The following is a 24,942-nucleotide window of genomic DNA, read 5'->3' as shown; positions in this document are numbered from 1 at the left end:
TCCCATCTGCACTTTCTGATGTCTAACTGGTGTGAATTTTGGCTACCTCTAAACTGGGCTTGGAAGATTGGTACTCAAAGAGAAATTGGATTATAAGAACAAATTTAGTGCTAAATAATTTGACTCCCTCACTCCTATTATTTCTTTACCATTTGTAAGAGTTCAATACTTGTCTCTGTGTCTAATTTAGCAACAAAGTAAGGTATGAGACCTACAGACTGCATTGCTTCCAGGTTCAGCTGCTTGGTATGGATATAGCTGTTCAATTTAGAATGCACTGCAGCAATTGTGTATGGCTCATGCTGGTAGATGTGAAAGGTGTTTTCACATATGCTGTACACACTGCTCATTCTAACTTGAGGGTAAGAGAAGGCTAGCCCTAGTGTAGTTATTTTACTTTTTTCCCTTTGCTTCTAATTTTCTATGAATGAGGCCTTTAGCCACCGTTAGGGAATAACTCCTAAAAGCCTTGCAAGCATACATTTTCCAAAGAAAATAAATCATTAATAAAAACTACAGAAAAGGAGCAGTTATATTACAAAATTAATCTACCAGGCTTACAGAGAAAACAAATTTGAAGAAGCCACCTGCTGTGGAGATGAGGCAGTAATCTCAACAGCAGGAAATAAAGGGAGGGAGGGAGAAAATACAAAAGCATAGACATTAAAAAAGTAATTAAAACACTTATCTCCATCAACATACGTATCAAACAAAAAAAAAACCAACCACCTAGAAAAGGTACTCTATTGAACGTCACAACAGGAAGTAACAAAGCTATCCCCATAAAAAAAATGTCCAGCAAAATGAGAGAGATTCTTTACAAATACAAGCCTCAAAAGTATTTACTGAAGTGCTAATCACTAATGGACTGACCTTGAGAAAAGCTGAGCGCTTGCAGAGTATTTGCAACTTTTCTGTAAGTCTAGATGCCCAGTACCAAACCTTTAAACAAGTAAAGAAAGTTACTCTCTACATAGCAATGGTTGTCTTTCCATGTATGGTGCATCTCATAGCATGAGTTGTACTGGTGTATTTAGTGTAATCAGCTCTGAGGCACACTGTATTTGGATTATGCATTTCAATATAGATAATTTCTAAATTGTGCAGTATTGGCCCAGGGACAGCAGTGTTATCAGTATGGGTGTGGGTGAATGTGGTAGCTTAGAAACAAATACATAGAGCATATCCAACTGCATACAAGTAGTTTCTGTTGTGTCTAGGTAAAACTATACATTTGACAGTTATGAAAGTTTACAGTTTCAGTGTTATCATTCAAGAAAGTAACATATTAAAAACTCATGGTCCAATTTATACAAATGCCAGATTGTGTGACATTAAATAAGAGTGCTTTAAATATATAGATTTTGATCTCCAGTTCCTTAGCTCACAAAGGAGACTTGTTCAAGATCAGAGCATTCAGAATTACTAAAGTAGTGCTTATGTGCTTGGATTTTACAGTGTGCCATGTACCTTTGTAGTCACAGTCTAACCATATGGTACCTGTAGCTGCAAGTCTCTGGGCAAGTGTGAAATGTCATCAGATCTGCTACATCTAAAATATCTTTGTATGGGCTCACAAGGATCAAGTTGGAACACTCAGTGTGTAAAAAGGCAGGGACATGGGACAAAGTGGTGCTTTTTAATTTGAATTTGTTAATTCAAAAGGACCCTTTCCGAAGACAAATGGTGGATTTAGAATTTACCTTCAGAGGGAAATTACTGTAGCTCTGTACCTACTTTAGCATATCCTTTTTAAGGAAATTAAAAGAAGAAATATAAAAAAAACTTGGTTAACAAAAAAAATTTATCTGTCATTTCCTCTATAAAATTTGCATCAGTCTCTGGTTATCAGCCTTCCATGGCTCCTATCCCTAGGACACATGAAGGGGCACAGCCTTCTCCTGGCCAGAGGTGCAGAACTGCTGCTGCAGGATCTGTGCTGCCTCCTTGCCAGACTGTGCTCAAGTTTCTCCTGCTGAGTAACAGGCTGGGCTCAGCTTGTCTGGGCTCAGTCTCTCGGATACTATTTCATAAGATTTGCATTGCCCCAGAGCAGATATGCAGAAAATCAATCCCACGTTTCTTCTCTTCAGTTTTGTATGGGATTCATGGATTTATCTCCTCATTCTCAGTAATATCTGACAGTTAAAGGCTTTCCACCCAATCCTAGGATTTTCTGTAATAGGGGCTGTGAAGGACAGAAGAGGAGTTTTCCTTGTAAATGTGGTTTAAAAAAATCTGGTTTAACTCTGAAACATGGAGATGTTAAAAAGGTGAAAAGAGGTCCTTGCCCTCTAACGTTCTAGCTCCAGATGTTTAAAGCAAGAGAAAATTTAAAAAATAATCCATAGATTTGTGAATGTGGTTTGATGTTTGGCTTCCTTGTTTCAAAAGTTAGAAAAAGGAATGTGCATAGCCAGTGAATCACATTTTGTTTCTTTTTTATTGAATTTGGATAAATTTATGCATGCAATGTAATTGTAAAACAAATTTGAAAGACTTAATACGAAAAATGTACAAAGAAAGTATCTTCACTTTTTAAAAGTAGCTCTTGGTATTTTCAAATACAGATTGCATTCACCATCAAAATTCAGTATTACCACAATTAAAGGCAAAAAACTGTTTCAGTGTTTGATGTGAGGAAAATGAGAAAAAAAAATAATGTTCTAGTTAGTTTTGTCCCTGAAGGCTCCTGTATATTTACCTTTCACCTTCAGCTTCATTTTTTCTTTTTGTCTGGAGATGTGTTTTTAGTCAGCTGCCAGTCAAAACTGTATTTGACCCTTATCAAGGATGAGAGCTTATTTTGTCTGTCAGTTATTAAGATCGATTGAGAAGTTCATTTGAAGCTGCAAACTGCAAATTTGGCCAACCATGTCAGATTTTAGTCCAATGAGTAAGTTCAGGCTCAGAAGCATAGATGTTGCTGGGGCAAGGGGATTTGATCAAAATAGGAGGTAGATGTGCAGTGCCTGTACTTGCTTTAGTTTCCCTTTCCAGATCAGGCTCATAGTTAGAGTAGTAGCAGACTTAGCTGATTGATGTGTTGACATGCCTGGATTTATTTGGTGCAACAGCTGAGTGGACTTGGTGCCCTGCTCTGCAAGCCAATCCCTTACATTGTCTGTGCATCCCTCTGGTACATTGCCTTGTACATCTGACAAATTTAATAGTTTAGCAATTCATATCTTAACTGGACTAGGGAATTATGTCTAAATTTTCTTTAAAGGGAAACAATGGACTTGAGACTGTGCATGAAGAAAATTTATATGCATCAGTATTGTGAGAACAGAGAGTACACGATCTTAACAGGAGGCAGATGATGTTTTTGTTAATACATATGTGCACATAGATATTTATATGTGTATATAAAGGATATAAAAAGGGAAAGCTAAAGTTTGTGTTTTAAAAGCCACTGTTGTAGTGGTTAAGGACTTTGGAAAGTATATGGTATGTCATACATGGGAGAGACTTTGGTGCTGAGGAATTGCAAATTGGAGAAGGAGTTGTGGGGTTCAAATGGAGGAAAGAAGCAAAGAGAGTAGTGATGCCTACTGAGAGATAGCTGGAGCATCTGGAGATGGAAGGCAGAGCACAGCAAACCAGGGGGTCAGGAATCAAGATGAATTGCTTTCTCTGCTGCACCTGACCCAGATTTGGACTGTCTAGGTTAGATTTTGCAAAGCTGAACTAGATCTGTCATGCAAGCTGTTATTTTCACAATGTTTCTACTTTCTCTATTCTTAGTAAATGCAGTTTTCCACAGCCCAAGAGGCTTCATTGCGTGGTTTGGATAGCAGTGGCTTCAGAAGCTTCCCTGGCAGCAGCAAGCAAAGCAGCTGAGGCTTCAGGAAGCCCAGGGCTGTGGCTGCAGAAGATGGGGGGATCAGCACAGCCCCCTCTGCTTGTAACAGGGTGTGCAGAGCCCATCCAAGCACCACCAGGGGAGCTGCCTTTCTAATCTGCCTCCTCTTGCTTCAAAAGAGCTGTTCTTCAGTGCAGGGGAAGGAAATAATTGTTATCACTAGATATTGATACAGATTATTTAAAGATGGAAGATGTGGGATAGTGACAGATTGTTCAGAACATGAAATAGCAAATAATAAATAAAATCTTTAGATGGCTTGCAAGTGGATTTGGAGAACAGAGAACTGATTTACTTGGCTTCAGCCTGAAAGCTAGGGAAAAGACCTTATATTTTTCTAAGCATTTTTTGTTGGGTGGCTCTTGGCTATTTTGTAGTAGTGTGTGAATTCCCTTTTTCTAAAGGATCTCTCTGGATTTATCTTCAAAGAGTGTTTCTCTTGGTTCATTATTTTGACCTAAATTGTGTCTTTCATAGGTGACTGGGTTTGTTTAAATTTTATTTCTTCTCTGAAACCATTTGCTCAAAACTGCATTTTTCCTGTACAGCTATTTTTTGTTAAATATTCTCTCTCCCAAGAGGCTGTTGGCTATTTATCAATATTTGAGCTCTCTGTAAAGCATACTTCTGTGGGGTGAATGTTTATTATGAAATGGTGTCTCTAAAGTGAATCTTATCTGTTCTTGATCTCTTTCTCTGTCTGCCTCAGTCTGCCTCTTTCTTAGCTTGCCTTGTGGCTTGAAGAAGTACTAAATCTCTCTATTTTAACAGAAGTAAATGCAGTCATTACAATAGCAAATACTGAACAGGAAAAGAGATGCATCAGAATCCAGCACAATACAATTTCCAGCAGGTGCTTAGCAAAGAGCTTCAATCTGTGCTAAGTGTTTATAAGTATAAAAGAAGAAATCCCCTGCGTTTCCTTAAAGTGTAAATATCACAAAACTGTTTTTCGGGGAGTTTTCAGCAAAATGAAAATAGTAAAATAAATAGCAGGTAATACCACGTTTATTGACTACATCTTTGGCAGTTGTTTGGTCATATCAGCCAGGCTAAACATTATTGAACCCAGTGCACTCTTAATCCAACTCAGTGATGAATCTGAAAAGACTAGTGATGAACCTAGATAAAGAACATTGCAACACTTTCTTTATTATACTCTTTATTCAGCCTATGGGAGCTAAAATACTGATGCTGTTAGAGACCAAATAGTTTTCATTAGGACATGATAAAAGCAGCAAAAAATAAGTGGGAAAAATATTTTGAGAGTTTCTCTTTGAGTTTGAATGAGGTACATATTAGGTGGAAAGGAAATTATCTTTAATGCAGGGTGCACATCCCACTAATGACAAGAGTGTTTCTCCCAAGAGTAAACTGAGGCCTCTGAGTTGGTTTATGGATATCACAATAGAAATGGTTGCATTACTATGTCCTCTGCCTGGAGGCAGCCACTGAGAGCTTTTTCTGAGGTGCTCTTCTTGCCATAGATAATTTTGCAATATATACATAGAGAAAAATCAATGCCCTTTTAAAAATTGTTTCTTTAATGCATTTTCATATTGTACTTTGAATAGTACTAGGTATTTCTGGCAGCCTCTTAAGATACCATTATTCATTATTCAGTAGCTGAAATTCCAGTCTACCCAGAAAGTACAGCATCCAAAGGTCTTGACGTTCAGGATGTGCTAGTATTTTTTAACCTTATTTTTCTCAATATCCAACTATAGATCAGTGTTGGTTTCAGATTTGGGTGTTCAGCAACTGAGTCATGATTTTTCTTTAGAAATAGAGATCAAATTTCAAGATTTTTAAATTTTCTTTTTGGCTTGTAAGCATTTTGAATTCACTGAGAGTATATTTTGTTTTGCTTCACTGAAACTAATAAATCTAAAAACGTATTTTATTTTTCTAGTAATATAGTATCTACATTCAGAGTTCTACAGGTTCAAAAAACTTCCTTCATGTAGGTAACTCATGAAAAAGTACTGAGTTTTCTCATTAGGTAGTTCTGGTCGTGTGCTGTAATGATACAGATTTTTGTTGCTTAATTAATAGAAAAAGACTCCAAACCTTCCCTATTTGGAAAATTGCTTCTCAACATGCAATTCTGCATTACTGTAGATGCTGAGATTGCGTTGTTAGGATTTTCCAGACCAGTGTGTCTCAAAGAGGAGTAATATTAGTCTGCTGGCACCCATGCCTGAGAATGGAGGGAACACAGATTGCTTTGTATGCTCCTGTTCTTCCTGCTTGCTCTGAGGATGCCTCAGTGCTAGTATGTTTTCTTACAAAAATTGTTGACATTTACTCCATTTCAGTATGTAATTATCAATTAGCATACTTTTGATAATATTATGTGGTTTTAGATGTTAATATGAAAGTTGAGAGTGTTGAAAATACCCTGATTGCATTTCCATTAGTAAAATGGCTTAACTGATGTGTCAGCCATGCTAGGTTTTGGCACTGTCCAACCATTCACACCAAAATGAGATTATGTTCTTTGGTAATTGGAAGATGCTTTTTGCTGTTTTCTTTTAACTGAAAGGTATTTGTTGCTATTAATAGTTGTGAAGTAAATCCTTGTCTTTATCCTATGGATTCTGTCTAAATGTGTGGTTTTGATAACTAGGAATAAAGGTCAGCCAATCAGGACTTAAAGGTTTTGAGAAAATAATAAAGAATGGCAAAAAATGATGGCATACAAATACTCACAGATCAGACCTACAGCACTGCCATTTGTCTTCCTCCCCTCATCACTTAGGCTGTTTGTTATTCCTTCATTTGTATTATCTTCTTTTGCACCCTGTTCTCTCTAATCCCTTCCCCTGCATTTGTTTTGTTATGAGTTACACAAGTATACACAATGTCAAGGAACCTGATTTTCAAGTGCCTGTACTATTAAACAATCACCAGTTATGTAAACTGCAGACTACAAATGTGATCATTTGCAATATTATTTTGGAAACATCTAAGGGTTTGTGAAAGTGCTTGTATGGATGATGTTTTTGAGAACATGCGTGTAATTCATAATATATGTCGGTCACTAAACATTCCTAATGTTTGGCGACCAACATTAAAATTTGGTCACTAGAATTTCCTGTGTAATTCTTATGTGCCATAAAATGTCTATTTCAGGTTTGCCAGAACCAAACAGAGACAGTATATTCCAAGGGCTGAAAATGAATCAAGGATTCTACACATCTAAAGACTTCTTACCTTTGGTAGCAATGGCAAGTAAACCAGGTGTGTGGTACTGTGTTCTTGCTGTAATCACATTCAATAAGTCATTAGCAGTTATTGTTATATCAAACTGTCTGGCTACAAAGCAGCACATCCAGTTACAAAGTGCTTTCCACTGAATATGTCTGGGACAGGATTTTCTCTTGGTGAGTGGCAACCTCAGGAGCGTGGTCAGGAAAGTTAGTCCCAGAGGTTATAAACTGAGTAATCATGTAAACTGAATTTATGGCAAATAATTTCCCCCTAATAAGTTATATTTGTTATTTGGAATTATAGTCTAAAGCTGACACAAGTTTCTCCTTTGTATGAAGTATAATGATAAAAATAGTATATATAAGATGGTTTGAAAAAATCTGATATTAAAAAAGGTGTTTCTGACTTATATAAGCAGCTGATTTGTAGATTGTTGATAAATTCTTTTACTTGATCCCCAGTCATGTGCTGCAGGCTTTATAGACACATTTAAATCAGCACTAGTTCTTTACCCAATGAACTTACAGACTAACACTCAGGGCAACAGGAGTATGACAGGAGTTAATAAGTGCTCAGTTCATAGGCACCAAATACAGTCTTGTTTTTTGGTTTCACGTCTTTCTTTGAGCTCAGAGATAGCTGCATTTGCTCCCTAAGGAGTACAGATGCTTTCGGTGTCCCTGAATATGAACTCATAAGCCCCAAATATGTGATTTCTATGCCACATTTCTTCATATGTCTAGATTCCCCAGACAAAGAAGAAATTAATGTACAGGTTGATTTTTTTACTTGGGACAGAATGTGGTATTTTACATATGACTTAATATTACTCGTTTTATCTACAAACTGATTTTTTAGCATCATACAGGATTGCCTACTTATTTAGTAGACTTTTCTTAAACAATTTTGAGAAACATATATTCTATGGCAGATTATTCTGCTTGTAAATGTAACATTTATTACTCCATTTGATGCAAAATATTTCAGAAGTGAAATTCTGCATCCCATCTGTCCCATCTCCTAGCTCTTTTTATCAAATGCTTATTTCTGTCTGTTTTCTTAAGCTCAGAGTAATCTTAAATGATTTGGGAGAAAAGGGTGAGCTTTTGGATTTTCTTTTTGAAGACAGAGATGTTTAAAAGTAAAACAGATTGAGAATATGCAGTGCAACACATTTGTAGATTAACAAAGGAAAAGTAAATTCTGCAAAACAAAACTCTCTTGAAACAATTTGACTAAAAATACTTTGTAGAATTCTGACAAGATATGTAGCAGTTGTGTACTGTAAGTCACCTGCCTGCAGGAGGATCTATATACTGTGATCCACATATTTCAAAATATTGCGAAGTAGCCCTCTTGATAAGCTAGCAAATATGATAATATGATTTTTTTATATTAAGTCTACAATGGGAAAAATGATGAACTTGGAAGAACTAACCTTTTCTGATTGACAGTAATAGATAGGTCTTTGGTGTTGTCTGTTAATTAACATGGTCTCTTACTTAATTCTCCTTGTGTCTGTCTGCAGCTATAGCACCTTTTGCTCTTTAAGGCATGGAATTATAAAATAAAATATACATGTATTACATCCTACTCTAGCCTCCTTTTTTCACTGTGACAGTTATCTAAATAATAGACATAATAGACTTATTCATGGTAAAATATATATTCTGCCTGCTTATTAATTCTGAATGCCACTTGTTAATACACTTTTTTCCAAAAGGGTTTCCTCTTGCAAATACATAGCTGTGAATTTACCTCGGGAGTGTGTTCCCAGGAGCAAAGCAGGCTGCTCTGACTGTTCCCGTCTACACTCACACTCTAATGGCACTCTGAGCTGCCAGACCCCTGCTTCACTTGTGCTTTTTCCACTGCTCAATTTGTATGGAGTATTAAGTTCACTAAAAATAAATGAGAAAAGTTTTTAGAGAGAATTTCAGACTAAGAATCCCGTTAAATAAATAGTCAATGTGACGCCACATTCATGGGTGAGTGGGGGAATTTCTCACTCTGCTTGTAGGTCTAAATGAAAAGGATTATTTACTTCAGTAATACTTGTGTTTCACAATTACATGTGAAAGTGTCCTGCTACAGTAGGATACTTGAGTTAAAGTACAGTAGGTAAATGGCCAGCTTAGTGCCTCCTGACTGAAACTGTCCTGGGCTCGGTAAGAATATAGCTTTGTATTATTTATATCAATATTTTTCAACTTATAATCATTTGCCTAATCAACAATTAGTTGTACTTAAACATGTGATAAAGTGCAGTCTCATCCAGGGAACAGACCCAGTTCAGTTTTACTTAACTATTTCTTGTTTAATTGAATCATTAAATACAAGCTGTAGATGATAAACACATAATGTTGTCATTTTCTCCATGTAACGTTTTACAAATGATTTATAGAAAACGACTGTAGATTAAGCATTTTCTTCCAGTAGAAGAACTAGGAATTGTTGTAACAATATTCTTTTGCTTCATGTTCAGCTGATGAATAGCCTCAGAGAATCATGTCACCACCAGAACAGTGTCAGAGCTTTATAGAAATTTGAGGGGACTGATGTTGGTATACTATTACACAAAACTATAACTAACAACAACTGGTCGTCTTTTTTGTTGTTGTTCTGTTCCGTTGTTATTTTGGATTGGTTTTGGGTTTTTTTTGGTTTGTTTTTTTTTTTTAGCTGGGAGGATAGTGAATCTATGAATCTGATGAGAGAGAAACTTACTTTTTGAATAAAAAGATCTCACAATTCTAGTTTCAATCTGACACGACTCACAATCCTACTAACATGTTGTCATTTGAATTCTTTCTCAATAGAAAGATGCAGCTGCTTAGAGTACTGACTATGAAATTATGTATATGAGCATATCTTAAAAGGGGGAATAAAACTGTCTTTCAGTAGAGCAGAATAATTTGATAGTGACACTCCATGCTTGGAAACTGTAAGATGCAATTTTACGCTGCTTTGAGTACAAGTACCTTTTGAGCTGTCATGCAGAAATGGCTTCTCTACTTGAAAATGGGGTTTTCCTTTTATCTTTCAGGGATGTGTGCCTGTCACTCTCCATTGCCACCAATCCATGGAACTGTGATTGTACTCGGGGCAGGAGACACTGCTTTTGACTGTGCGACATCTGCTCTGCGCTGCGGAGCTCGTCGCGTCTTCGTGGTCTTCAGGAAGGGATTCACTCATATCAGGGCTGTCCCAGAAGAGGTAAAATTGAATAGCAGCATTTCTGAGAAGGCATCTTAGGTACTTCTATGTGGCCTGAAAGCATGCTATAGGTACTTAGTAGACACCTGCTAAAGGTTTTGTTTATAAAAATGCTCTTAAAATGTATTAATGTCTATTAAAGATCTAAGGCTCACTTTGTATACTCTGTGTTTAAATAATTTTCCACTGTTGTATCGTTTCCTGACAAGGCAGAGAGATGTATTTGCAAACAGGAGTTAGAATTTCTTGTAAGTTGGGAAATGAACTAAAATTTTCAGTGTTGGAATCAAACAGCCATTAGAGTATTGTAGGTAGCTCTTCAGATCATAGTTAGATCCTAGAATGATACCTTCTGGCTGTTGTTTAAGGAATCTCAGTGATTCTGACATTGTGAGCCTATAGAAGGCTTTCTTTCTTTCTTACCTTTCCTTTCTTTCTGGTGAGAAAATTACGTACAGTGATTTTGGCTTTGAATCACTGCCAATGACAGTGAAGCAATACTATTCATCACATATTTCAGCATTCCAATCCATTTGGTTTTAGTTTGGCTTTGTACTTGGCATTTATTAGATCATCTGCACATTTTGAGATTACTCTGTTATTAATTTATATGTACTACAGGAGTTTTTTCAGATTTTTTTTTCTTATTTTGGTGGTCTTTTTCTGTTTTTTATTTATTTGGTACATTACACTTCTATATACTTGAGAGTAGCACACCATCTAACGCATCTTTATAATGAGATTTACGGTAGTTTGGTCGTCTGTTTCAAGAATGTGGGCATCTTAGATCTTCCAGAAGGGAAATGGAGCTGCAAAGAAAGTAATAGAGGATTTATTGGTGCATGATTTACTTCTGTTGCACTTCAGTCAAGAGTTCTAGACACAATGAGATTACCAAAGCCATTGCACAGACTCATGTGCTATTCAGATTCTTACTATAATCTGAACCAAAATCTTTCATAGGAGCCTGCGTAAATTTCTAAAAGTTGTCAATGTTTCTCCTCATCCAGTTGTGCAGTGGGTCTTGAAAACAGTAAAATAGAAGTAGCTTCATTTAGTAATGGCCATGGTAGAATCATGTCTGGTGGGATATTACATGTTCAAAAAAGTTGTGTAGATAGAGACAGTCAAATTCTGAAGATTATTGACTTTAATAGTTTTAACATGGCAGAAATTCAGAAGATCCTTAAATCTGGATTGTCACTCAGAAAACTGTTGCTTGTACACGGTAGTCAGCATTTAATAAAATCTTAAAATCACAGTAAACGTAAATCAGGGCATGGACTAAGTTGATACTAGGCTACTTCTTAAAAGACACAGATATTTATGTAAGAGAAATCTTTTGCCCTAAAAAAAGTTAAACATATTCAAAGTAACAGAAAAATAAAAAAATATACTGGAGAAATAAGAAAATATGTTTGAGAAATATTTGCCTTGAAAGTTTACTTACTACCACTGCTTGATTTGATAGCATGAGAGGCTCTGAAGCTGACTATAAGACGACTCTCTGCATACTGGACAAGGCTGATTTCTGCTATAGTAGAATCTATGGTAACATCTTGAGCAAAAAATGTTTCCTTGTTGGTTTGCTTGGGGCTTTTTTCCCCTGTAAATGCAGCATGTTAAAGTTATGTATTTTATTGCTTCTACTCTACAGATGGAACTTGCAAAAGAAGAGAAGTGTGAATTTCTGCCTTTCCTCTCTCCTCGGAAAGTTGTTCTTAAAGGTGGACAAATCGTTGCTATGGAATTTGTTCGAACGGAGCAGGACAGCAATGGATGCTGGAGAGAAGATGAGGATCAGGTTGTGCGTCTGAAAGCCAATGTGGTGATCAGTGCCTTTGGCTCTGTTCTGGGGGATGATAAAGGTAACCCTGACCAATGCAAATACAGATTGCTCTTTTAGCTGCGTGTCCTGTCCTTTAACAGTTTTGTCAGATGGGTCTTTTGGAGATTACTCAGCTTGTGACTGCTGGTCCTCTTACAGGAGTTTGTCCTTCAGGAACATCTTTTAGAAAAAGATTTGGGGGTCTGGTAACTAAGCAGTTCTCTGCATATTGCTGTATAGAGCTGGAACTCAGCATTGAAGTACAGTTCCTCAGCATATATTTTTCTTCTCAGTGTGAGTGGGATCTCAGACTCTTGGGAATTTCTTCTGGTCTCATTAATTAACTCTAGAGAAACTCATTATGTTACATCTTTAAGCTAAACTGATCTGATCTCTGAAATATCTTTTTTTTTAACTTGGCAAAATAAACAGGCATTGAAACATTCATTATTCTGGTTCAGCTGGTCTGGATATTAGTTATTTCTTGTGCATATATAAGAGAAGTGAGACCTCTCTTACACAATATTTCTTAGTTGCACTTTACAAGGCTTAGTCTTAAAAATTAGCAATTACTTCATTCTGTATTAAAAATACAGAAATTGGCACATTGATGACATTTCAGAGATTGGATGAATTGTCTCCATTTAGCAGAGAGATGAACATGAATACAGTCAACAACATGCGAACTGAGCAGCGTTTAGATTGTTCTCCTCTGACACTAGGTTAGATTTTAGAACTTCAGGCACATATATTGAAGGTGCCTCAGAATAAAAACATTGACTCAGCAGGAGACACACTGATAGAATGAGAAGGTCTTTGGCTTGGAGACGGTCATCTAGGCTAGCAAGTTCTGAAAGCCTGGTGAACCATGTGCCTGCCTCTCCAGGGCATGGTCATGCCAGCCAATTAACACATGGCATGTTTTCATGGTCCTTTGGGTATAAATGCTCTGACAGAGGACTTGGCAAGTGCCTCAGATTGCACAAGACCAGAAAATTTGATATTCAGAATTTCTTAGCATGTTGTACTTTTGTGAATCTTTGCAGTCAAGTAAAATGGTAAATCCTAAATGATGTAAGCAGGCTCTAAACCTGAATGCACTCAGCACTCCCTGCTCCACATCCAGTTGTATAGAATGGTAAACCATCCTGCAACCATGAGAAGGGTCTAAACCTTCTACAGTAAAAAGAAGGATCAGCCTGGTATTTTGAGGAACATGTGAAGTGAATACCAGGAGCAGTCCTATCTTGTGTGTGCTACTAATGCTTTGGGGCAGTGTTTTGCATCGTAGGCTGTTTCTAGAAGTGACTGCTCCCAGCTCACTACTCAGGGCTGCCTGCTGGCCTGCTGCTGCCTCCTGCTCTACAGGGCAGAGGAGAGAACAGACTCCCATTCCTCTTGGAGCTGTATTGCTGTGGAAAGATTGTCGTTTGTGTGGGTCATATTTCAGAGGTCAGTCTAACCTCCACGATGCAGGAAGAAGAGGATTTAAGGGTTTTTTCCAAGAGATTCATTAACTACTCTGATGACGGTGTTGATTAACTGAGAATTTTGGCAAATTTTGTTGGTTCTGGTGGTAATTTTACTTTTAAAACCCTGTGTTTAGATTTTTGGAAGGGTTTCTAGAATCTCATGTGGTAAATCAATATTAACCTATTCAATCCATATATTTTGTTGTGATTCATAGACCCCATGATACAAGAGTGATTCTGTTTTCTCCCACGTTAAAAATTATCTCAATTAAAAGATTGAACTTACTGTGCTAAGCAGCCAGTAAGTATTGTGCCATAGTACTGTGCCAGTCTTGTATTTCCTAGGGTACATTCACAGTCTAAATTAATTGTTGAGAGGTTTTTAAATAGGAACATAAAATGGGAGGGGAACAGTCATGCAGTGAGCTGATCATGAGAGAATAGAGTAATTTACTTTGGGGGTGAGCAAAACACCTCAGTTTCATGCTGTATTTTGGGTGAAACTGCTGTTAGAAAAGCAATCAATAAAAAGGAAAAATGCAAGTCATTTGTGTTGGATGTTGTGAAAGTGAGAAGAAACTAAGACTTCAGTGCACAAAGTGCTTATTTTGAGCATACCATTTCAGTTGCTTTTAAGTCTTTTTTTTTTAGGCTGTCTTAATGAAAATCAAATTTGCTTTTCACTGTTGAGCTGGATTACAACCAAAACTCCAGGCTACTTCAGTGTACATAACAAAAATAAATGAAAAATTAAAAAAAAAAAACCAAAACAAAACCACAACACCAAAACATCATCTTAGTGTCTTGTTGTGGTTTTTTTGTTTTTGTGGTTGATTGGTTTTTCTAAATGAAGTACACTTCATTTAGAAACACTTCTCTATTCAAGAGATGAAAATATTCAGGTATTCCCCATCAACAGATGGAGATGAAAATACTTGAGGTACTCAAAACTGGACAATGCCATGAGCAAACTGATTTGACTTGGAACTTGATCTAACTTTGAAGGGAATGGAATAGGTAACCTCCAGAGGGCCCTTCTGGTCTCAATTATCCTGTGACTGGGTGACTCAGGTGCAGGTTGAATAAACATTTTAATTGCTGCTCATACAAAGAGCTCTATCAATTGACCTAATTCGTAAGGCACCTCGGGGAACTGCAAATGCAGTATTGGTATGGGCTAAGTTAGCAGGTTTATATCCTATAAAAGTTGTTTCTACTGATAAAAGAATAAAGAAAATACTGTCAAAACCAGAGAGATTAAAATTAGACTTAGCCCCGGTTCAACAAAGTGTTCAGGGCAGCCTTGATGCTCATGTTGGAAAGTTTTGTAAGAAGCCATAAGTGTGTGGGTGACTGAGCAGAAGTAGCTTATAGGTTAGAAAGTTTTTTCTGGTCTATTATCCTCAACAAGATGTTTCCTATTCTTGCATGGTAACTATTAAATTTGCAACTGAGATTCCATGTGTTCACAATAGGTATTTAGTCTTTTTTGTTTTGTTAAAATAAAATTCTGATGGTGGTTTTAAGCAGCAGTTCTAGTGGGTGTTCATCCTCCCGTTGGAATCATATAAATGCATCACTTTAAAAAATTTACTCCTAGTTTGATTTTATGTTCCTGGAATTGCTTATAGATGAAACAGGAGAGTTGCCTTCTAGACTGTTTTAAGAAGGTTACCATTTTACTAAAACCAGTAAAAAACCATTGTTCAAATCCAACTACTGCAGATGGAGTAAGAAAAATGTTTTGCTTCTTCTTGAAGAAAAAATTTTTTGCAAGTGCAGGCTGCTTTATTTTAAGTGAAAAGCTTACCAGAGCCTTCAAGCCATTGTAACTGACCCACAAAAGAAAGAGCTGTGAGAGAAATTTTGTACTTTTTCTTTGGTTATTGCTTTTTTGCTTAGTTTGTTGTTTTTGAGGCTTACAATGTGCTAGTGAATTACTGAAATATCTTGTGTCACCATTCCTAATTGCAACTACTCAACATGTACACTTGCAATTCTGTGTGCTCCCTCACACTGTGTCCAGCCTCTACATCCTTCTTAACACCAGTCCCATTGGTTTTGAAGTCTGAACTTTGAAATAACCCTTTTCTAATCCTTCTGATAAGCAAAGGGAACAATACTTTAGTACTGCAAAATTTTGTAACAAATGCCCTTGTTTGGATTTATTTTCTTGAATGTTCAGTGAGAACCACAGAGAAATTATAGAAAATAGTGCTGAAAATGTGCTACAAAATTCAGTGCAGAGCAAAGGACTAAGCCAGGATAGGGGACTGGCAACCTAACTTTAGTTTGACACTCTGTTTAGCAGGCAGCAGTAAAGAGGAAGAATCCAGATGTAACCAGAACACTGAATCTTAGCATGATAATGTCTGTTTTATTTTCTTGGAACAGCAAAAAAGAGAAATGAAAAAATATCCAAGCAAAATCCAAGTACCACCTTTGTAAAAAAATCCCAGAAGTAGTAAGTTATTTGTGAACCAAAATATGTTTTATGAAAATGTTGGTAGTAGCTAGCTATTGCATCATTGACTGAAGGGCACAACTTTATTTCATAATTCCAGGAATCAGTCACAACTTTCAGATATTTTGATTTTACTTTTAGTACAACTGTCATCTTTCTTGGAAACTGCAGCCGCAAACCCCATCCTTACTGCTTCCCTAGAATAGTTCAACATAAAGTAAAGATAACTTTTCCCAAGTTGTTTATAATTTTATAATTTAACCTACTCAAAGTTAATTTTTATGTCTACAGTTTGAGAAGCATTGCTAGGGAACAAAGGAAAAAAAAGTTTGCAGAGCTCTAATCTCATAAGTGAAAAAGATTTTAGTTTTCCTTTGATCAAATGTGGAACTCCAAATGGCACAGCAACCAGGAGTTCGGAACTTGGGAGGACTGTTGAGTTTCTTCATAGAACCTGCTCAGGCAGCTGGGTAACTTTGACTGCAGAGCACTGAAGCCTTGACTATCTAATGAAAGAGTAAAGGGGACAGGGGAGGCTGTGATACCCCAGCTGGGAATGCCCTGGCATCTGCCTGCTAGCACAGCATCTGCCTCACACCAACAGGCTTTGAGGCACCAGAGTTGTAAAAAAAATTGTTATATAAAACTGTAATTTATATAGGTTCAAAAGATTCCTATTGAAATAGATAGGAGTTTTCCTGCTGGGTCATTTGGAATAGGATTTTTCTCCACAAATAGCTTTACTGAATGAGTTTGGGTGCAGCAGTGCCATGCTCTGAAATCATTACCCATTCCCAATATCAAAAAGTGGCTTCATGGTGATTTCTAAAGCCCTGTTTACTTAGGGCAGAAATTCTGTTTGAGTTGATACACATCAGACACTTCTGCTTGCTGGTGACAGACAGAAAACAAAGGCAGTAACAGCCTGCAGCAGGACCCTCTCCCACTGTAGCTGGACCCAGCTTTATCCAGTCAAACCATTCTTTAATCTGTTCAGGACACTAGTGGGGTAGAGGGTGTTGGAAGCAAGATTGTGCCTTTCTTTATTTGCTGGGCATTTAGACTGGGCCATGTCAGCAGTTAATCTGTTAGTGCACGTGACTGCTGTAGTTATACATTTCAGATTAAGAAAGTTACTGTATATTTGTATTTTTCAGAAGTAATGCTACTATTCACTTTAAAGGAATTCTGTAAGATGGATATCAAAAATAACATTAATGAGCTACTAAAGCTAAAATTATAGGAACTTACCAAATTGGTTAAACATAAAAACCATTAAACTGTTTATTGAAGCTTCACAGATATACTGCAGCTAACGAGCATTTCTGCTATTTAAATAAGCCCAAATTGAACACACATTACATAGATGCATAATTAGTCATGGCAGTCACACAGAGACTCACTTTTAAAGCTTTATTTGAGGAATCTTTTCCATTTGATTTGTTTTGTTAATTAAAATAATTTTTCTGTATTCACTTATATTTTAATATTGTTTTTGCAAATGCTATAATTTGCTGCTGTGTTTCCATTTGCGTTTGTTTGCTCTGTGAATATAGTGAATTTGGAAAATATATTCAGCACTTTTCTTTTGTTTGGTATTGTGTTAACATCACTTGATAGCGGTAGAATAATTAAATTGTATGTTGTCTTTCATCCAGAAGGATCTTTTCAAATGATATATAACATCTCACTAGGCTGCGGGGGGAGATGGCAGCACAAACACAGGATTGCAGTTTGAATTTTCAAGAGAAAAGATATGTTAGTTTTAAACTTTGAAGACTGAAACTGGGAGGGTGAAGGTTTTTAAAGATATTTTTTACCTATGTCCCAAATATCTGGTTTGCTTGTTGTTCAGTGTCAAACAACAATTCAGAGAACCAATAGTTCAAGCTCACATTTAGCTCCTTGGCTCTCTCTCACCCTTGCAGGGGCAGAGAAAGGACTTTCCTTTCTGAAGACAAAAGTTCTCCCCTGCTTTGTGCATGTGGTCTGGGAGGTGCTCCCTTCAGCCTCTCAGCTGCACCAGGTATCAGATCCAAATTGTGAGGATGTTAGGAACTCTTATATAAAATGTTTTTTGAACCATGCCCTTTTTTATATAACCTAAATCTTGGAGATTTTAAGAAAGAAATAAATAGCAGTTGGATACCATGTCAACCTTGCCACCAGGGAAATGTTCTTTCTTGATTTTAAAAATACTGATCACACAGACAAATCCCCAGGCCTGGAGAGATGTTTCTGGTGAAGATATGTTGGACATTCTTCACACTCAAAAAGTTTTTGGTATAATTATGTCCAGACAGCTATTTTAGAACAAAGCAATTCAAAGAGATTTGAGAAATGTAATAGATACAGGATAACAGATGTAATACCCTGTTTTCCCATAAAATGAAATAAGTAGTCAGAACTCCCAGTTTTACATAATTTCTTTTGAAAAACTACATTTTCAACAGCATGTTGTCCTCAAAACCATTACTGTGGTTCAGTCCTGTCTCAGACAGAAGTAATCTATTAAATCCCTAGTACCAAGTTTTCCTCTGTTTTTTTCCAAACATGTCTCTACAAGCCTGTACATATTTAACTTGTGAGAGCCGTCTAGACCACATGCTGAGATGGTACCACTGGATGCAATAAGTTCTCCTATAAATGACAAATATAAGATGATCAAAAGCTTTCTTGAAGTACACACAGTCTGGGGCACAAAGAGAAAGTTAATGTATTGATTTCTGAAGGATTTTTGATAAAACTGCTATCAGCCAACTCTTTCCTTTAAAAACACCCACACAAACAGAAAAAGCCCAAACCCAAACAAACCAAACCCCTCATTTTCCAGATGAAAAATGTCTCAGTCTGAAGGTTGTGTTCCATGTGATCTTTCAGTAATTTAGATATTTTTACAGGACACAATTTCTTAAGTTTTTGAGTTTGTTGCTACCCAAATATTATTTTTGTCAACTTAAGCGTCATGTATATGCCAGGTAGGAGAGACTGTGCAGGCAATAGGGCATGCAGATAGATTAAATACTTCTGGTAGAAAATCTGCTACAGGCTTTCAGTTTAGGACTGTCTTCTCTGACTCAGGCTTCTGAACAAGTTGCAAAAAATCCTTTGAATTTAAGTCCTTTGGATATGTTTGTAAATGCCAAGGTTGAGGAGGAGAGTGTAGGTGGGACAAATAGGTGACAATGTTTGTATCTTGTTTCTTGTTTCATTATTTTGCCCCTGATTATACACAGCCTCCACTTTGAAATACATTTCTAATATGGAAATGAAAGGAGACACAGAGCCTTGGACGAAAATCCCATCACTGTGATGTATGGGAAAGCTGTGTTTGAAGCTTGCTCTGTACTGAGGCGTGTGCTGGGACAATACCATGACTTTGCCTTTTGTGTTGGAGAAGTCTTCATCTTAAACTGGCAGGTTTCTCTTTTACATTTACGACAGTGCAACTACATCAGTTTAATTGACCTTGGCAATCTGCATCTGCCAGTGGTACGTCCCTGAGGGACATTGCAATTTTAAACTGCATTTTATGGCAGCATGTTCTGTTACTGCAGACAAAGCTATATGGCCCTCCCTATTTTGATAGATGCCATCAAAATTTGCTAAAACTATTTATTGAAAAGATTATTCTCTTAATGAAGATACTTTGAAGTGCCTTGTGAATGTAGTAATTTAAAAAATATTAACAGAATAGTCTTCTGAGCATTTATGTGTATTTAATGACATTTATATAATGCCAAGCAGTTAAATTTTTTTTTTGTTTTCAAATCAACATTATTTGGAGGAAAATAATATTTCATGTGCAAAATGCCTCTATATGCTGTTTCCTAACAGCATGAAAAAGATTAAGGTCTCTTAATACACGCTCTAAAAAATATTCAGAAGTTGTAGTGAAAAGATACAAAAGATACTGTCTTCTTCTAATAATTTGATTTTGATTGTGGTTTTATGGTTTTATTTGTAATATGTGTAACAAGTTTTGAAGTGAGCCTTTCTTCCAGAATGTTCTGAGTTTGAATATTAAGTCAGGATGGCTTTGACTTTAATGAGAGATACCTTTCTCAGCATTAGATTTTCTTATTGTTATCAGCCTATATTTGACAGATTTTAGCAACAGTTTTTTCTTTCTTTTATTAACATATTTGTCATTTATTTAATTACAGTCAGAGAGGCCATGGCACCTATCAAGTTTAACAGATGGGGTCTCCCTGAAGTAGACCCAGAAACGATGCAAACAAGTGAGCCCTGGGTGTTTGCAGGGGGTGATGTTGGTGGTCTTGCCAATACTACAGTGGAATCTGTGAACGATGGCAAACAAGCTTCCTGGTACATGCACAGATACATCCAGGTGACTTCTTCAAAAGTATTTTTCTCTTTCCCAGTTTTATCTGCTTTTAGATACTTTGAAAAATATTTTCATTGTAGTTTTGATTCATTGTACAAATTTTGAGAAATAATACCTAGATTATCTGGTGATTAGAACATTACGTATTCATTCATCTTGGATCACATATTAGAGTTTGGGTAGGTGAACTCTGCTTTCTTACATTATCTTAACACTAAAATTCAAGCAATGTTTTCTTGGCCCCAGCTCTGAGTTCCACTCAAGGATAGTAAGCCTCCCTGCACAACAGACACTGCAAGCAGAAGCCCTAATTGGGTAATTGGGGAAAAGGAGTGAGCTCCATAAGTATTAAAAAGTAAAATCTTCCAGTAGTGCATAAAGTAAAAATTAACTACTGCCAATGTTGTTACCCAAGGAAGACATTTTTAGTTTACTAACAGTTTACAGAGTGCTCAGGTTGTCTACACTGGAACCCAGTTTGCTCTGATGAGGCTGATAATCTGGATACAAGAGCTTGACAAAAACTAAACATTAAATGCACAGAGGTAAATAACGCAAAGGAGAATTTACGTGAGAAATGTAATACATACAAACCTGAAAAACCACGTCTCCCTTTGGTTCTCCTTGCATGTTGCTGACTCTGCCCTAATTTTTCTAGTAGATGAGCACAATGTCTAGAGGAGCTGAATAGAAACCTCCCAAGACAGAGACACAGCCTGGAGAACCAACTGACAAAAAGTGTGTTCGTAGTGCAGGGAACTTTTGAGAAACATGATACATGATTCATTCTCCCACATAAAGAGATTTGAACAACTGAAGTTGGGACTGTAACAGCTCAATGTCTTTCTCCCCCATCCATCTGCTCAAAGCCTCTCTGATTGCATGTTTGTGCAATTTCATGCTGTTGGGGTCTGATTTCACTTCCTAAAAATACTTCAGCTGAAAGCTTGTTGTTAGTATCTGTGCATATTTTTTCGCACTTGTTGTAATGCACTGTTTGTGTCCTGCCTTCTTAGACCCGATGAAAATGCTGAGTGTGAAACATCTTTAATCCCTGACCTGCTTGCTTAATTTCTCAATGCACAGTGATTTTGGGTAACTGTGGTAGGGGAGAGAAGGTATCTCCTTTTTGTCTCTTTATTCAACCTCTTAGAAATACAGGCAACCCTCCTTTATCATGTTGCTTTCTCCAGAAAGCTTTTTTTTTTTTTCCCACTCTGGAATGTGTTTAATACTTTGGAAAAAAATCTGAATAGTCATGGCTTGAGAATTAGAATTTTAAATCAAGCAGACTTGTGATATTAGAGCATTTCTTTTACCCTTTGCAGGTTTCAAGGCAGCTTATTCAACCTTACAGTCTCACCAGGAAGCTAATGGGAAAGCCTTACAGCAATCTTCACAGGAAAGTTTCCAAATGTCAAGTGTCACCTTTCCAGCTGTTAGATGAATGGGTTGCCCAAGGGCATTTATTTGGATGTGCAGCCCTTGTAAAATCTGGTTGCTGTGGTGCAAAATGCTGTAATTTGGCAATTTACTTCACCAGTGTTTGGAGCTGGTAGAAATTTTAGTGACTGGAGGAGTTCGTTTTTAAAGAAGTTGTTTAGAGAAGGATAAGAGAAGGATTGTACTACCCTGCTGTTTATAGGGACAGGCATGTGCATGTGTGCCTGCCTTTGTGCTCATGTGTGTGCACATGCACTCAGTTCACAGCTGAGCTGTATTCTGAAAACTTCCAGAAGCAAATGAAAAAATACCCTTGCACACCACCTTACTTTCTCTCTGCTGTGAGATTCTAAAGCAGGCAACCATCCTGTGAACTGAGTGTCTGAATCAAGTACACATTCAATTTTAAATAAATGCATTGATACTGTCTGTTTCAGTTAAGGAGTAGGTAGCCATTTCCAAAATCAACGACTATCTCAGCACCAGGATCTATAAATGATGCAGTCAGTCTTCATCAAAATAAAACTATTCTATAGAATTTCTCAACTAGTCCAAGACAATGTCAAAGAGTGTGACTCAAACCTACCATCCTGACTACTTGCAGAATGCAGTGTTTGAACAGCACGCCGCTTGTATCCCAACCTACTCCAGGCAAAAGGCTAAGCGAACAGATGGGGCTGATATGTGCCCTGAAACTCCAGTCACTGCAAGCTCTGGCACGTGGTCAAGTCAGGCATGAGATCCAGACTCCAGGACTCTTCAGCAGAAATGCCTTATGTTCAATACTGAGAGTTATTTACAGAAGCTTCTTGGCTGCTCTTATGCTGGAAACTTTCCATCATTAGTTGCCTAAATATCTCCTGCCTCTTAACATATTCCTCCCACTATATGAGGCATAGGTTCATCTCAAAAATTGTTGCCTGCAGCTGTGTCAGGTTAGTTTCTATAAACATGACCGGTCAAAGCCTAACTAAGGATAGCTGTAGTAGAACCTGTTAGGAAATACAGTCAGTCTTCCTAGAACCATTCCTTGCAAGTCTTTAGAGATCCAAACAGAATCAGCCCAATTCATGCAACTTTCTACTACTCATACTTTCTCACAATTCAACCTTCTTTTGTTATTCCATGAATGACATAAAAAATTCAGTTAAGTAATCTTAGTGATTTATTTAGTTTGGGGATTGTAAGCCTTCACTTTTGTCCAACAGTGACTTTATGATCCTGTGCAGAAGCAATACAGGCTGCTGTTCTCTTCTAGGCCTCAGTTACGATTTCACTTCTTTTTGATGTGTGAATGGGTTTAATAGTATAATAGTTATATGGAGGGTAACTCACAAAAGTTAAAAGGACTCACTTTTAATTTTCTATGCCTATCTTGAGAGCAAAGACAGTTCCAGTATTTTCGTCTTGGATGACTGTGCCAGTCCTAATGCTTCACTCCCGTTCTATTCATGCACTTACCTGTGGGATGTTTTCCCATATATGACAGTCAAGCTACCATCTTTTTCTCACTAAAATCCCTCTTTTAAAGTGACTTTTTTTTCTAAATCACAGTAAGTTTTCATTTATTTAAATCTATTTTCTTCTTTACTGTAACCTTCCACTGTGGCAGTTTCTTTTATATTTTTCCTAGACTGTAATGTACATGATGCATTTAGAGAATAGAGGCCTAGATCCCAACTGATATAAATTGCACTTCGCTAAGACATCATTCAAGATGAATTTTGAGCACATCACAGTGTTATTTTGAACCACTGTTGTATATTTTCTATTTTTTCTTTACCTATGCTGTCAGAAAATATATGTGCTTTGTCTCTGAAGAGTATAGTGTTGATTCTTTATCAAGATCAACCATTCTCATCTATTCCTTGAGCATGCATTATACATTATTGAGCATGAATATACATTATTTCATAATCAATACCAGAATTGAGAGGTTGCCAGGAAGTTTGAATTTGAAGCCATTAGTTACGTTGTCTGTTTCTTTTCAGGATAACTGCAGGAAAAAATGAATGTTCCTTTGTTTAGCTAGAACAACATAGGAAACACTAGCAAGGCAGCAATAAAGCACCATTTGCAAAAAAGGTGAATTAAAGGCAGGTTCAGGAAGCCTGGTAATTTAGTTGCTTGCTCCTGAATGAGCAATATGTCTGTTACAGAAAGAGAAAGCCAGAAAGGAGCTGAGAAAATCTCTCTCAAAGTGGATCAAGGCCTGAGCAAACCTGCTATAGCAAGGATGCTGGACAAGGTAGTCCCCACCTGTCCTTCCAACCACAACCATTCAGAGATTGTATGAAATGATATAAACATATTTACCACCAAGTTAATTAATGGAGAGAGGATAGCAGAAGCAAGGGAGAAGAGACATGTTTTAAGATCAGACTTCAAAATGGAGAAAGCCAGAGTAAGATGGAAGTATTCAGGAAAACTTCCAGGCACTAGCACTTGTGGAGAAGGCTCTCTGTGAAAAATAACAGCAATACAACTACTTGCTTTCACAGTCTATCTTTGTTAAAGGCCAGAAAATGTAGTTAGACCATATCACTCTGGTTAGGAATTTTCTCCATCTAAAGAAAATTAATGTCAAAAATTGCATCAGGTCTAAAGCTGAGTTCCTGCCTCTCAGCCCTGCACTGCAGCTCCTGTGCTTTTGCCTTCAGGCCAGTCCTTTACCCTGTTTAGGGTGAAGTAGACCCACTGCTTGCAATGTGCTGGAGGATTTTTCACCACCCTGTTCCAGTCTCCAAAAAATTGTCATGATTGCAAGTACCTGCAATATTGGTAGCTCAGCTGGTTGGCATCAAATTGAGAGGAAGAATAGACCACACTTTTTGTCCTCTACTTCTGAAAATCAGGAGAAGAGTTATTATAAATAAACTCTTGCCTGCAGGCTTTCTTTTCCTATTTGTTTGTGCAATATCAGGGAAATCCTTCATTATAAAGATGATTTCACTTTCAGGAAACTATATACCATTTCTGTTTGCCAAAAATTTTTGCTTTGTAGAAAACAATGCATCAAGGCTTATAAAATATATTTATTTTTTTAAGCATTGTGCTGAAAGGAAAGAAACAGCAAAAAAGGAGGTGATAGGA

The 24,942-nt window shown here is 37.0% G+C and overlaps 1 protein-coding gene across 1 annotated transcript in view; it reads left to right on the top strand.

Annotated features, from left to right (window-relative positions):
* DPYD (dihydropyrimidine dehydrogenase) overlaps positions 1-24,942 on the top strand; it is a 311,278-nt gene that overhangs the window by 124,123 nt on the left and 162,213 nt on the right. The window contains exons 8-11 of the mRNA XM_031057867.1: positions 7,001-7,108; positions 10,125-10,294; positions 11,952-12,162; positions 20,225-20,409. Of these exons, the coding sequence (XP_030913727.1) occupies positions 7,001-7,108; positions 10,125-10,294; positions 11,952-12,162; positions 20,225-20,409 (674 nt within the window). The remainder of the gene's footprint in view (positions 1-7,000; positions 7,109-10,124; positions 10,295-11,951; positions 12,163-20,224; positions 20,410-24,942) is intronic.

Source organism: Geospiza fortis, unplaced genomic scaffold, assembly GCF_000277835.1.
Source record: "Geospiza fortis unplaced genomic scaffold, GeoFor_1.0 scaffold403, whole genome shotgun sequence".
Classification (NCBI taxonomy): Eukaryota; Metazoa; Chordata; class Aves; order Passeriformes; family Thraupidae; genus Geospiza; species Geospiza fortis.
Note: the sequence above shows the minus strand (reverse complement) of the source record. Positions and strands in the feature narration are given on the sequence as shown.